This window comes from Ambystoma mexicanum, chromosome 4p, assembly GCF_040938575.1.
Source record: "Ambystoma mexicanum isolate Mex_15411 chromosome 4p, UKY_AmexF1_1, whole genome shotgun sequence".
Taxonomy (NCBI): Eukaryota; Metazoa; Chordata; class Amphibia; order Caudata; family Ambystomatidae; genus Ambystoma; species Ambystoma mexicanum.
In genome coordinates, this window is record NC_090927.1 from 1288826503 (window position 1) to 1288839228 (window position 12726).

Here is a 12726-nt window from a genome sequence, read left to right on the forward strand (position 1 = left end):
TCACCTGGCAGGCACCAACACCATTGCAGACGCGCTCAGCAGGGAGCTTCGGTCCTGGCATGAGTGGGAACTTCAGCAAGTGTCTCAGCTCTTCAGAACGGGGAGAGGTGGGTCTTCCCCAGATCGACCTCTTCACTAAAATGGCCCTACTTCAAGTGCTGGAACTTTGGTAGCAGGTAGTTGAGGAGTCTGCAGGATGCTTTCTCGTTCCCGTGGCAAGGGCTCACCCTGTATGCCTTCCCTCTGATCCACACTCAGATGTTGCCATCGCAGAATGATACTCATTGCACTGGCATGGCTGCGTCAGGTCTGGTTACTCCGTCCATCTGTCCACCTCCGCTTCCGGACCTTTTCGCCACAGAAAACGGAACTATACTGCACCACGACTCGGCACCGCTGAGCCTCACGGTCTGGCTCCTGCAACACCAGAGTTTGGATACAATTCCCTGCTGCTGTAGTGCAAGAAGATCCTGGCCAAGGCCAGAGCTTCCTCTACGTTGGCTTGTTACGATCATAAATGGAAGCACTTCACAGCTGCAGTCGTAATCTTCCTGCACCACAGTGCAGGAAGATTACGGCTTTGCGGCTGATAGCTCTGCAGCTCCTCCCGTACCCGCTTTCGCTGGACGAGGCTGGGCTGGCTCAGGCCTCTTTCAAAGTTCATCTGGCTGCCATTTCTAGATACACATGGACGCCAGGCAAGCCATCCCTGTGGTCGCACAGGCTCGTCTAGGAGTTTCTCAGATGTTTCTTCAGGGCTTTCCCACTGGTGAAGGCTCCTTCCCCGGCTTGGGAGCTCAACGTGGTTTTGACTAAGCTGATGGGGCCTCCATTTGAACCAATGCATTAGGCCCCTCTGAAGTTTCACTCGTGGACAACTGCTTTCCTGGTGGCCATCATCTCGGCCAGGCAAGTTGGGGAGATACAGGCCCTCTCCTGCAAGCAGCCATGCTTGACTTTTCACACTACAAGGGTGGTGCTGTGCATCCACCTTACCTTTATGCCGAATGTTCCTTCAGAATTCCATCTAAACAAGCCTTTGGTTTTGTCACTTTTCTTTCTGAACCCTTCAATGCCTGCTGGGAGGGCATTGCATTTGCTGGACGTTGCTCATGCCTTGAAGTTTTATGTGGCACGCACAAAGGGTTTTCGGAAAGACATCTCAAGCTTTCCATTAATTTTGGCCCAGTGTGGCAAAGGAAATCCCTGTTTAAGGCTTCCATTTACAGTTGGCTCTCCGGCTGTATCATGCACTGTCATCTTCTGGCCAACAGACCTCTTCCAGGTCAGCTGAGAGTGCATTCCACCAGAGCCATTGCAGGGATGACTGCGTTTCTCTCTAGTTCCCCTGCTCGACATCTGCAGGGCTGCTACTTGGAGGTCCATGACACCTTCATGAGATTCTACTGTGTCGATAGCGATTCCAGGGCGGAGTCCCAGGGTTGGCCAAGCGCTGCTACACAGCCTGTTTGCTTGAGGTGAGTCTGATCCAGGGTTAAGTGTATCGGTGTTACAAGACACAGTGCATCTGTCAGTTTCTTTCTTTCTTGCAACAGCAGGATGACTCGTATCCATCCTCTCCTGCATGTCGGTGTATGAGCCAATATGTAACTTGCAGGCTTCTCTCTCTCGTCTCCAGCCTCCCCTTTCATATATTACGTAGCACTGGGTCTTCCCCAGCACAGTGTTGTGTTCCTTTTTTTCTGTCTCCAACGGCTTCTCTTCTCCTCTGCATATCATTCTCGTCTCAATTAAGGGGGATTTATAATTTAAAGGAATATTCAGTTTCCTGTTGACAATAACATTTGCTGGTATTTTGTTCATATACATTTTTGAGATAGGTGTACAAGAGGTATTGTTGGCATGTACTCTAGGGAGTTACTCGCAGGAACGTGAGCCTTGGCCCCTAAGGGGGAGTCTCTCCCGGTGAGATCCCACTTGCCTTGACCCCCTAGGGAGGAGCATGTGGAATGGGCTCACCTCCCTAGCCTCACTGGGGGACTTCCGCCTGGAGAGAAGAGACTAATTTCTGCGATCCATGTACAATATACAGCACTTTTAGAGTCTGTGTATCAGGCAGTATGAACACATCAAACCCTCTGTTTAAATTTCTTGCTGTCACTGAACAAAAACATCTTCCCAGGATATGTGATTTCATCCTTGATGTCATCGATGATGCCATTTGTGACGGCATCTTTGTCTTGGGTGTTCTTAGCAGTGCAGGGCGGTGACATGAGTTATGGTTGCATAACTTACAATAACTGGCAAATTTCTTTGGTTTTTCGATATTACATTACAACCATATCCTACCTTTAACAAAGTTCTTTTCAATGAATTACATAGGTTTTTATCAGTGCAACCTAATCATACTGTCCTTTTTAACAATCTTTTTTCACTGAATAGTATATGTATTTTATGTTTGTCAAGTGTATATTGGTGTTTATAGTTAATGGTGTGTATTTACAATGGGTAATATATAGAATAGAACTATTAAGTAGGGGATAGTGGAGTTGCGAAAGTATTCTGGGAAATGTTAAATAGGATGGTAAGTAGGTGTTAGGATATTAAATAGATATAAGGGAGTAGAGGGGAGTTACCCTGGCCTGAGGCTGCCTTCGGAGATGGGACCACCCATAGAGGCCACCCTCTGGTCTCACATTCCATGTGCGTGTTAGCTAGAGTAAGGGATGGGACCTGTTGTGTCAGACTCACACTAGTGGTACTCGGGGACCCTCCAGGGAAGGGTTGGTTTACTTAACAGATCCCTGGTTGAAGGGAACTCATGTTAGGGGAAGTTTAGGAAGGGAATCGGGGATTTTGTTTGAACAAGCGAATAAGTGTTTTTATAAATAAAGACGGGTCCCTATAAAATCCTCTTTCAAGTCTGTTTCTATTAGTAAGGTGAGAAACAGTCTCCTGTTAACAGTGATTTTATTTTCAGGTGCAGCGCCCCTCCATATCCAGCTGGTCTGGGGGGTTGTTTTCTAAGGGAACTGTCCCTGACGTAGACAAGGAATGAGTGCTCCCTAGCCTCGGTTGGGGCCAGAGAACGGTGGCAAAAGAGAGAGCCCTAGAATTGGGAATATGCACACCCGAGAGGCCGGGGAGGAGAGAGGCGACTGGGATTGGAGCAAATTGTACTCCGGCGGCTAGTAAAGCAAGAGAGACCGCTGGGATCCGGGAGAGTTCCACCCATAGGATAGGGTTATCCCATGGATTGGGCATAGTTCCACCCTAGAGGTTAAAGAGGAGCGTGGTATCTCTTGGATTGGTAAGAGTTGCACCCCAAAGGTTGGGAAGAGAAAGCACCCAAGGGTTTGTGTGAGGCAACCCAGAGGCAAGGAAGGTAAAGGTCACAGGAAGTATGGAAATGGTAAAGGATAGCAGAATTTAGAGATGCTGAAACAGATATGGATGGCTCCCCAATATATCCTACTTCTGACTGACTAGTGGGGGCGGAAATAGCGGAAAGCTTCAGGAGGACAACAGGAGTTAAAAAGATGGATGGCAGCAAGGTCGGGAGTATAAGGAGTGACCAGAGGGCTCCAGGATCAGAGAATAAGGATCCAGCCTCTGACACCCCAGCCAAACCACTACAACCAGTACAGAAGTGGACCTGAAGGTCCGGGGTAGCCATTCCATCTCGCTGTGTTCACTCCATTCTGGAGGCACTTCGGGCTGGCCTGTGGACTTCTTTCCAAGCCTAGAGAGGAATTTGCTTCTATTTTCTGTCGATTCCTAAAGACACCCTCCGGCTATTCGTTTTTGTCGATCTACTTAAGGATAAGATAGGATGCTTTGTTTTTACTGAACTTTGTTCTCTTGATTACTAGAAATAAAAAACCCTTTAAATTGCAGTGTTTTTGAGTCTCCTTGATTACCACTAGGTGACGCAGTGTAATTAAAGATGGTGCAAAAAGATCTGGATTCTGGCAGAGATTGGAAAAGGTAGATGTACTGTAGTAGCTCATATGTTCTCCCCTGCATTCCACCACTGGGTTATCACCCTTTGAGTTCTTGAAATTAAGAAAGTCACTACTAGGTTGTGTCTTCCATTTCTTTGCCGAGATACTATGGTCGCTTTAGATCAGAAAGCCATTGGGGAGTGAATTTGAGCGAGACAATCAATAAAGCTGCTTTTGAGAGCTAATGTGAGATCAGGTTACTGCTGTCTGTGCGCCAAACAGACTCATGGTGCAAGCTGATATGATGGAGGTTCTTCATGAGTCTGTTAGGACACAGCGTGTTTGGGATTCGAATCTCAATAGGATTTTCTAGTGTAGATGCCGCTGTGATCGTAAACGGGCCGCCTTGAGTGGACAACGTAGCACGCTGCAGGAGGTGTGGTGTTAGACTTGCCTCCATTTCATCCAGAGGGTCCCATAATCTGAAGTAGACGTTGTGTGAAGCTGATTTCACTGACGGATTATGTGGAATTACTTGTTTATTCATCCTTGCCCCTCCCTCTTTCAGTTTCCCCTCGCACTTCCCACCCTTGACCTCCTTAATCACACTTCTGTAATTATGTTGGTGGGTTTAAAATGTTAATTGTGTGAACTGCTTGTGAATTCATGCTGGAATCCCAAGAGATTCTATTTGCAAGGATTCTGGCAGTTGTCTCCAGTGTGAGATGAATATATAGTTGATGGTGGGGGTAACTTTATATCGCAATAAATCCTCGCAAGTAATTTACGTGTCTCTTTTCATCCTAGCAGTTTTAAAAACATGTTTTTATGGTTCCATTTTAAAGAGCATATGTGAATTGATTTATGTGCATTCTACCTTCAAATATGTGTTTTTTTGTTGCAATTATGTCAATTATTTTTTTCCTATGTGAAACGCAATTATGCATAAAAGTGTACCATTACTTAAATATTCACACATTTTTTTCTTGTTGTAGTTGCTAGATGCTTATTTTCACCGAGCGTCCCAGGAGCAAAAGGAGACATTTTTGAAAAAACATGGGTTTTCCCTACTGGCCAATCAGTTGTATCTCCACCAAGGATCCCCAGCCCTGCTTGAGTGCTTTTTAGAAATGTTATTTGGAAGACCTTTTTGCCTTGATGAAGAGTAAGTATTGCTTTCTTCAGAATTAATACACGTGTAGTCCATGTTTCATCTCGAAGCCTGCTCAGTGTGCAGTCTAATAATTATCTAATTTCAATAACATTCATTTAATATAATACGTCAACATTCACAATTTGTAGGTACTGAACATTTTAGCATTCTTGCCATTTGTCGAATATACCAATCACTGGAGGCCCTTTATAGCAAAGTCTACGATGTATTTAATGGCTAACAGGATGCTGCTGCATGGTTAAAAGTCTATTAGCACCCAGGCAGGATGGGCAGGGTCTTTTTAAAATAAATTGGGAAGTTGTTAGTGCTCCATAATGCCACGCAGTCAATGCTGAAACAGCTTTCCAACTTGTTAAATGGGTCAGAGTATACCATAGAAATGAGAAGCAGATCTCCTTAGGAGCAGGCAGGCAGATGGTTAAAGGTGGGGCTTCACAACTGCTTTCCAGAAAATCTGATTTGCTGAAACACACTTCCAGGGTGCTTATTGAATCATGTGTGTACTATACCTTTCTGGCCAACAGTGGGCCACTCCCCAAGTTCATTGACCACAGCCAAGGGAGGGCTTTTAACACAAGCATCAGCACTGTTAATGACCGGTACAGCCCACCAGCAAGCACAAGGGTAATGATTACCATTAGCGCTCATTAATAGCAATCGATTAAATGCACCAATCAGGATTTCTTGTGCCAAAATCTGTGAAAAATAAAAGAAGCTTTGGCAAGGCTAATAGTTTGGATATTTGTATACTTTTTATGCATTTTACAGTTACAGGTAACTATGTAAAAAAGGAGTAAGAAGCACAAAGTACACGTGATAAAAGGGGTAAAGTAGTAAGATGGATTGAGGGAGTGGGAAAGTGGAACAGGTGTAAAGCTGGGGAAAGAATTGCATGGTAAAAGTAAAAGGATTAAAGACGTACATTGGGTTGAGGAAGGTGTTTAAAATTGAAAACAGTAAAGGGAACAAAGCACAAAGTAAAAGTGAAGTGAGTAAACAAGTGATACAATCTAAAGGAGTGAGCAAGTTAAAGAGTAAAGCTGGAGTAAGAAGTAGGACATACATTTGAAAGAGAAGTAAAGAAGACAAGGTGGATTGGGTTAAGTTGGAAAAGTGAAAACAGTAAATTTGGAGTAAGAAACACAAAGTAAAAGTGATAAAATAACTAAAGTAGTACTATTGAAGTTGTGCAAAGGTGGAATAGGAATAACGCTGGAGTAAGAATTGCATGGTAAAAGTGAAAAAAGGCGTAAAGTCCATACACCCTGGGTTTTCAGAGATGATACGAGGGCCAGCAAGGAATCTATGCCCCTGCAGTCTTTAGAAACTGGACAGGATGGACTGGATATGCCTGGCTTCAGACGTAACCTTCCCTATCAGTCTATCCATTTGGTTATGGTGTTCTGACAAAAGTTCTCACCCTGGACAAGTCACCAAACTGAGGACACAATTCGGCTCATAAACAAAGTAACTTATTCTATTGAAAGAATGTATAATATCAAGCTCTTTTTGGAAAGAGGTGTCCTGATGGCGAAGCAATCTACCTAGGTTATGTCACTAGTACCCTTCACAATTATACCAAAGTGGCAGATCTCCCATGGAAAGGTACGCATAGTCAAAACGCACAATCATACTTTTGGTATTACCTTTTGGGCTTTTTCTATCAACCAGATCAGGGTGGTATTCAGAGACATGGGGGAAAACATAACAGTAAAATTCAGCAAAAATCCAGAACATTTGTTAGTGGACCTCTGGGAACCTTGTATTAAGAAGAGTCAGGTGTTGCTAAATAAGGATTATTTTTGGAATCCTACCAATTGCTGGTCCTTTTGGCAGCGATTGGTGGAGAAGACATCCCTCAGGGTGTTTTCACCCGCAAGATGGCACTCAGTTCATGCGCTACCAGGGAAACCTTGAAACGTTCTAGTGCTTCCCAAGATGGTTACCTGGAGGTGTGTTGCTTCATGGGACGAGAATCTCCTTGCAGACAGTATTAAGGACAGACTGGAGGTAACCCCCTAACTCACATCTCTCTATAAAACCATACGCTAGTTTTTTTCCTTGCTTGGTTTATTCCTTGCTGCCTTTGGCGATAAGCCATTCCTTCTCTCTGGACTCTCCTGGTTCCCTTGTTCCTGGCTTCCTAATCCTGTTTGTTGCATTGCATTTCCCTCTCCCCACTTATCTCTCGCTACCTTCTCTCTTCCTGTGTCCCTACTACCTTGCACCTCTACGCGTTGCTTTTCTGAGGACACACGACCGTCTGCTCACTATGCACAGCACAATCTGCGTCGTGAGTGGCGCTGCTTTTCAAGCCTCGTTCTGTTCTCTCACGCTCTCGATCAGGTCTTCCTTTTCTTGACTTATCAGGAGCAGCCGACAGTCTGTCTTCGTGTGGATTCCCCTACATTGTGGATTACCTGCCCTGCTACTCGTCATCGCCACGTCAGGACAACACAATACTTACCATCTGGATTGGTGTTTTTCCCCCGTGTTGGGGTTTTTTCCTTTTGGGCTCAGCCCATTGAGCACGCAACTCTCCTGTTCCTACTAGGGAAGTTGGATGCTTTCTGATGCTTTGTTCTACTACTAGATTAGGCAGGGGTCCGTGGATATTCTCACTTAAGTTAACAACTTCAAACAAATGTGCCAGCGACAGCCTGACCTGATGACACTTTAGTGACATTGTTCAGGAAAGGCCTATCGGAAGATCTGAAAGACGAGTCCCCCCGACCACCAAATTTGAAAGAAATTATTGCTTTGGTCCTACAATTGAATTTTCGCATGCAGGAACGACAGTCTGAGAAACGTAAATGACATCTATCTAAACCTACTGAGAACTTTTGTTCCACTCCTCGATGTACTTCCGAGGGAGAGCCTATGCAAATAGGAATTGCTGGGGTCCTTTAACACCAGAAGAACGGAATCGCTGTAGGACTCTTGGCCTTTGCATGTTTTGTGGGTCCAACAAACATCTGGTTCGGAAGTGCTCTATTGCTCCACAATGGCAGGCAGGAAATGCCAAACCTATTCATAAAGGGAACCATGGTTCGCGGTGATACATACTGTTCCCAGGCCCTTAATCTTCAAGGCCACCACCATGATGGTTCTAAGAGTGCATCTCCATCCCCAGGGCAGAGTCATATCAGACGTTCCTGCCCTCATAGATTATGTGGCTGCAGGAAACATCGTAGACGTCAATTAGGCAACTGCACATCAACTCATTGTTAGGGAGAATTCTCTCTTTAAGCTGAATTTCCTAACCTAGTGAGTCCCCCAGCAGCTTTGCTGGATTTCTGGAGTTTGTTTTTTCCTCCTGCCAAGAGTGAGACTCTTTTCCTCCCACTCTTGGACATGATTAATGGTATTCCTTTGACTGTTAATGTGTTTTATGGGCTATGGGTCCTTTACTCCATAGGGTCTCATGTGTTTTTACGATGTGTGTTACACAGCACCCTCCGTGCAGTAACACAGGGGTGTCATATTGACACCCCACCATAGACTCCATACCCTGGGACTGACTACTGTCTCCCAAGGCATGTAAAGTCACCATTGGCTTTACTAGTCCCAAATTATTAACAGAAACCAGTACAAACCATCATATTGTGGACGTACTGGTCGGGGCAATTCGATTGCCCCGGGGTCTGTTAGTCGAGGGGCACGTCTCCGTCCCCCCTGATCGAGTTTTGGCTGGTGGCAGTGGAAACTACTTTTTATATTCGACCGCAAATATTTTCCTATGGGATTTTCCCATTGTTCGAGGCTACCAACTTTAATTATTTAATTCTCATAGCCTCGAACATACCGCCAGTTTATTTAGTTAATATTAATTCTCAGGTTGGTATTTTTTGCCAAGACTCGATTCTAAAATGACGTTTGTGTTCTCTTCTGTGACTCCAACCCAAGTCGAGCCCTTTGTTCCACTTTTTGGCGGGCTTCTCCACAGAAGCCTCCAAAAGTGCCACTCTGTCTGGGTACCACAGTGGGTGTGGGAGGGGGTTTAGGCACCCTGGACTGAGTTACCTTGGTAACTCAAGTCGCACTCTTGTGTGATTGGCCGGCTCACCACTTAGCATGTTTGATTGACAGCTAGGCTGAGTGAATGGGGGTTTTCTGCAAAAAAAAAGGGCTTTGGGGACTGGAACTTCAGAAGTCGCCACAGGACCTGAGAATCCGACGAGGGAGAAGCTGAGCCGATCTACCACGACGACACCACCGGTGGAGCCCTGCAGAACCGACTCACCACTTCCCGACGACAGAGAAGATCTCCCGGCTAGAGAGGCTTCTTCCCCTGACTGGTGGGCACAACCAGTTTACCTTTCTTTCTTCGCACCCCAGCCCGGTTTGTGGTCTAACTGTCCGTGCCAAGCACCCCGGCGGCCGGATAGCCACTCACCACTGAACCGCGAATCAACGGACCGCTCCTTGTACCTGAGAAACTGCTTGGCTGGTTTCTTCCCTGGCAGTGCAACGGGCCCCTGTCTTCCTCCACAGCGAGATCCTCTCTTCCCCCGGACGAAGCACCGACTTGCACCCGCTGCCAGGAACACCTGCCCCCGCTGGAGCATTCTCACCACTTTAAGGTACCATGTCTGCCAGGCCTCCCTTTCTAAAGATTGCAACAAGGTAATAATAACTCCTTAACCTTCTGGACTGGGCTGGCCACCTTGACCCTCTAGCTAGTCCCTTTCTTTGGTCCATTACAAGACTTTTTGTGCACTGCAACCGTGTGACCTTGGACACATTTTGTTTCGATCCTCTTAAAGCGGATCTAGCCTACTGACTCTGAATTCACGGTTTTACTTTGCCTTCCTCTCTTGTTATGGTCTTGTAAAAGTGTTGGGATCTGTTCAATTTGTTCTCTGCTTTTCTCTCTCTTTTTAAAACAAACTATTAGAGTGCCATCTACGTTAAGCGCTCGCCGCTGTCTGAAAATAAGTGGGGCTTTACTTAAGACTGGTCTAATATTCTTTTAAGGGAGTGTATATCATTTAGGGACCGTGTTTTTGAATTGCTTGCTATTAGTGCCTGTGTGGTTTTCTAGATGTGGTTTTAAATAAATAATTATATCTCTTTTACACCAAGCTCTGGTCAGTGTTTACTTGTTCTATTGTGTGCTCTTGACCTATTGTGAATACTCTGTATACTGCCTAACTCTTCTTGAGGGAAGTCTAACTGCTCAGCCACAGCTACCAAGTGAATCTGTGTGGTACAGACTGCTACCAAGTGGGTTTACTGCCAAACACCTGTAGTCCTAAATCTTTTGCAGTGGTCCCAGAGGGAACTGCACAGGTTTCTGCCTAACACTCATATGGCAGCCGGCCCCGGTTTTTATTCCGGCTGAAGTAGTAGATGGCTCTCCGTTGTTTTTGGGTCCCATTAAGGAACAAACTTCTGCAATAGCGATGAGCCTTTCTTCCCACACTGAAACCATTCAATTTGATCTAATCAAAGGGGCTCACTATCCGCTCATTCTGGGCCTCCCTGGCTCAGGAAACGCAATCCTTTTGTGAATTGGACAGCAGGCCCTCTTTTTCTGGGTTCAGAATACTGCCTTTCTCATTGTTTATCCCAAAGAGCCATAGGTTTTCAGTCACACATTGAAGAAACAGAAACCAAGACCATCTCCTTGCTTCAGGTACTACCCAAAGATTATCAAACTTTTCGGAAGGTTTTCTCCGAAGAATTCCAAGAACTTCCCCTGCATAGAGCAGAGGACTGCTCCATTGGGATGCAGGCAAATACTCAAGTACCCTTTGGATGGATATACACTTTGTCTGACCATGAAAAGGGAATTCCGTATAGATCGCCAAACCAATCTCAAGAATGGATTGATTTCTAAATTCAAGTCACCTGCAGGGGCTTCCATGTTCTTTATCTCGAAGAAAAGTACCTCGGCACTACGCCCCTGTATTGACTACTGGGGACTCAACAAAATAACCCCAAAGGACAAGTATCTACCCCTGAATCCTGATATCTTGGAAGATGTGCGCAGGTCCTCTATTTTTACAAAGTTGGACCTTAGGGGTGATTACCATCTACTCTGGATTCGTAGTGGCGATGAGTGGAAAACTGCATTTTGCACTTCTTTTGGCCACTACAAATACCCCCCTTGTTAATTTGCATAATTGAAGTAACTTTGGGTCTCACCCTAAGTTACTAGGGGAATCCAGACGTGGACTCCTTGCTCACTATTCTTAGAGAGGCACAGCTCCACCCTACTGATGAGGTCCAACCAGACCGAAACACGTGTCTGGGGTTGCTGTTGGTACTCTTGTTCAGAGGAGAATTGCCTAGCATTTCGGTGCTGCACTGCCCCAGGGCAGGACAAAGACTGATATGTTTTGGATATTTCTCCTCTGGGAAAGATAGTGAGCTATAGAATATGGGTAAGGCCCTCGTAACCAGGACTAATGTCTGGCAGAGGGACTCCCAGGACCCCCCTTGTTCATTTGCACTTATCAAAATACTGTATCATGCTCTTTGGTATGGCTAATGCCCCTGCTGTGTTCCAGCACTTTATGGATCATCTGTTTGCTGATCTCATGTTACATTCCATAGTCGTTTACTTAGACAACATTCTAGTTTTCTCAAAAACCCTTCAGGGACATCGTATTCATGTATCAGAAGTTCTCTCTCATCTTTTGCAAAACCGATTATTTGCCAAGTTGGAGAAATGCCAGTTCCATCAAAAATCAGTGAGTAACCTGGGCTTTGTCCTATCCTCGAATGGGGCAGCTATGGATCCCCAGAAAGTACAGGCCATTGTGCAATGGAAGTAACCCAGATCAGTCAGACATCCAAAGATTTTTGGAATTTTCTAAATTTTATAGAAAATTCATCTCCAACTTTTCCAGAAAAATCCTTCCTTTGACTTCCTTATTGAAGAAAGGGACACAATTCTGTTCGAATGATTCTGCAAGATCGTCATTTCAACAACTTAAGGATCATTTTATGCGTGCTCCCATCTTAAGGCCGCCTGATGAGACCCAGCCCTTCATATTAGAAACTGACGTATCTAATGCCGCTATCAGAGCAGTCCTGAAGCAGGTCTTTGAAGATGGATGGGAACACCCCATTGCATACATGTCAAAGACGTTATCAGTGTCTGAGTTTGTTTATGTTTATTAAGTTTATATAGTGCTTTAATCTAAAACCCTTTACAGTATAACAACAAGGTACAATAATGAAAGAAGCATATTTACAAACATGAAACAAACCAATGATACAGTATGTAGAACCATTTACTTAAAAGGAGGGAAAGAGGGGGGTATAGGTAAGGAAGGTTTCAATATCTGATTTGAGGTCAGCGGGAGGGAGGCAGGGGATGGGAAGGTGGGTTGGGGGAGAGAGGTAGGGAAGGGGAGTTAGGGGGGGAGAGGAGAAGGGCTTTCAGAGAGTAGCGGAAAGCGGAAGGATAAGTAAGTAGGGGTGGAGCGGATAGAAAGAGGTAGGGAGTTCCAATGAAGGGGGGCCAAGAGTTGAACGGAAGCGTGAGGAGGCACATGGGGCTGGGGGTACAGTGAGAAGGTAGAGATCAGCTGAGCGCAGAATGCGGGAGGTAGAGTAAAATGAGAGGAGGGAAGAGAGATGGCGGGGGGCGAGATCATGAAGAGATTTGTAGACAAGACAGAGGAATTGCAATTT

The 12726-nt window shown here is 45.4% G+C and overlaps 1 protein-coding gene across 1 annotated transcript in view; it reads left to right on the forward strand.

Annotated features, from left to right (window-relative positions):
• LYST (lysosomal trafficking regulator) overlaps positions 1–12726 on the forward strand; it is a 3942656-nt gene that overhangs the window by 1648148 nt on the left and 2281782 nt on the right. The window contains exon 25 of the mRNA XM_069606985.1: positions 4901–5070. Within this exon, the coding sequence (XP_069463086.1) occupies positions 4901–5070 (170 nt within the window). The remainder of the gene's footprint in view (positions 1–4900; positions 5071–12726) is intronic.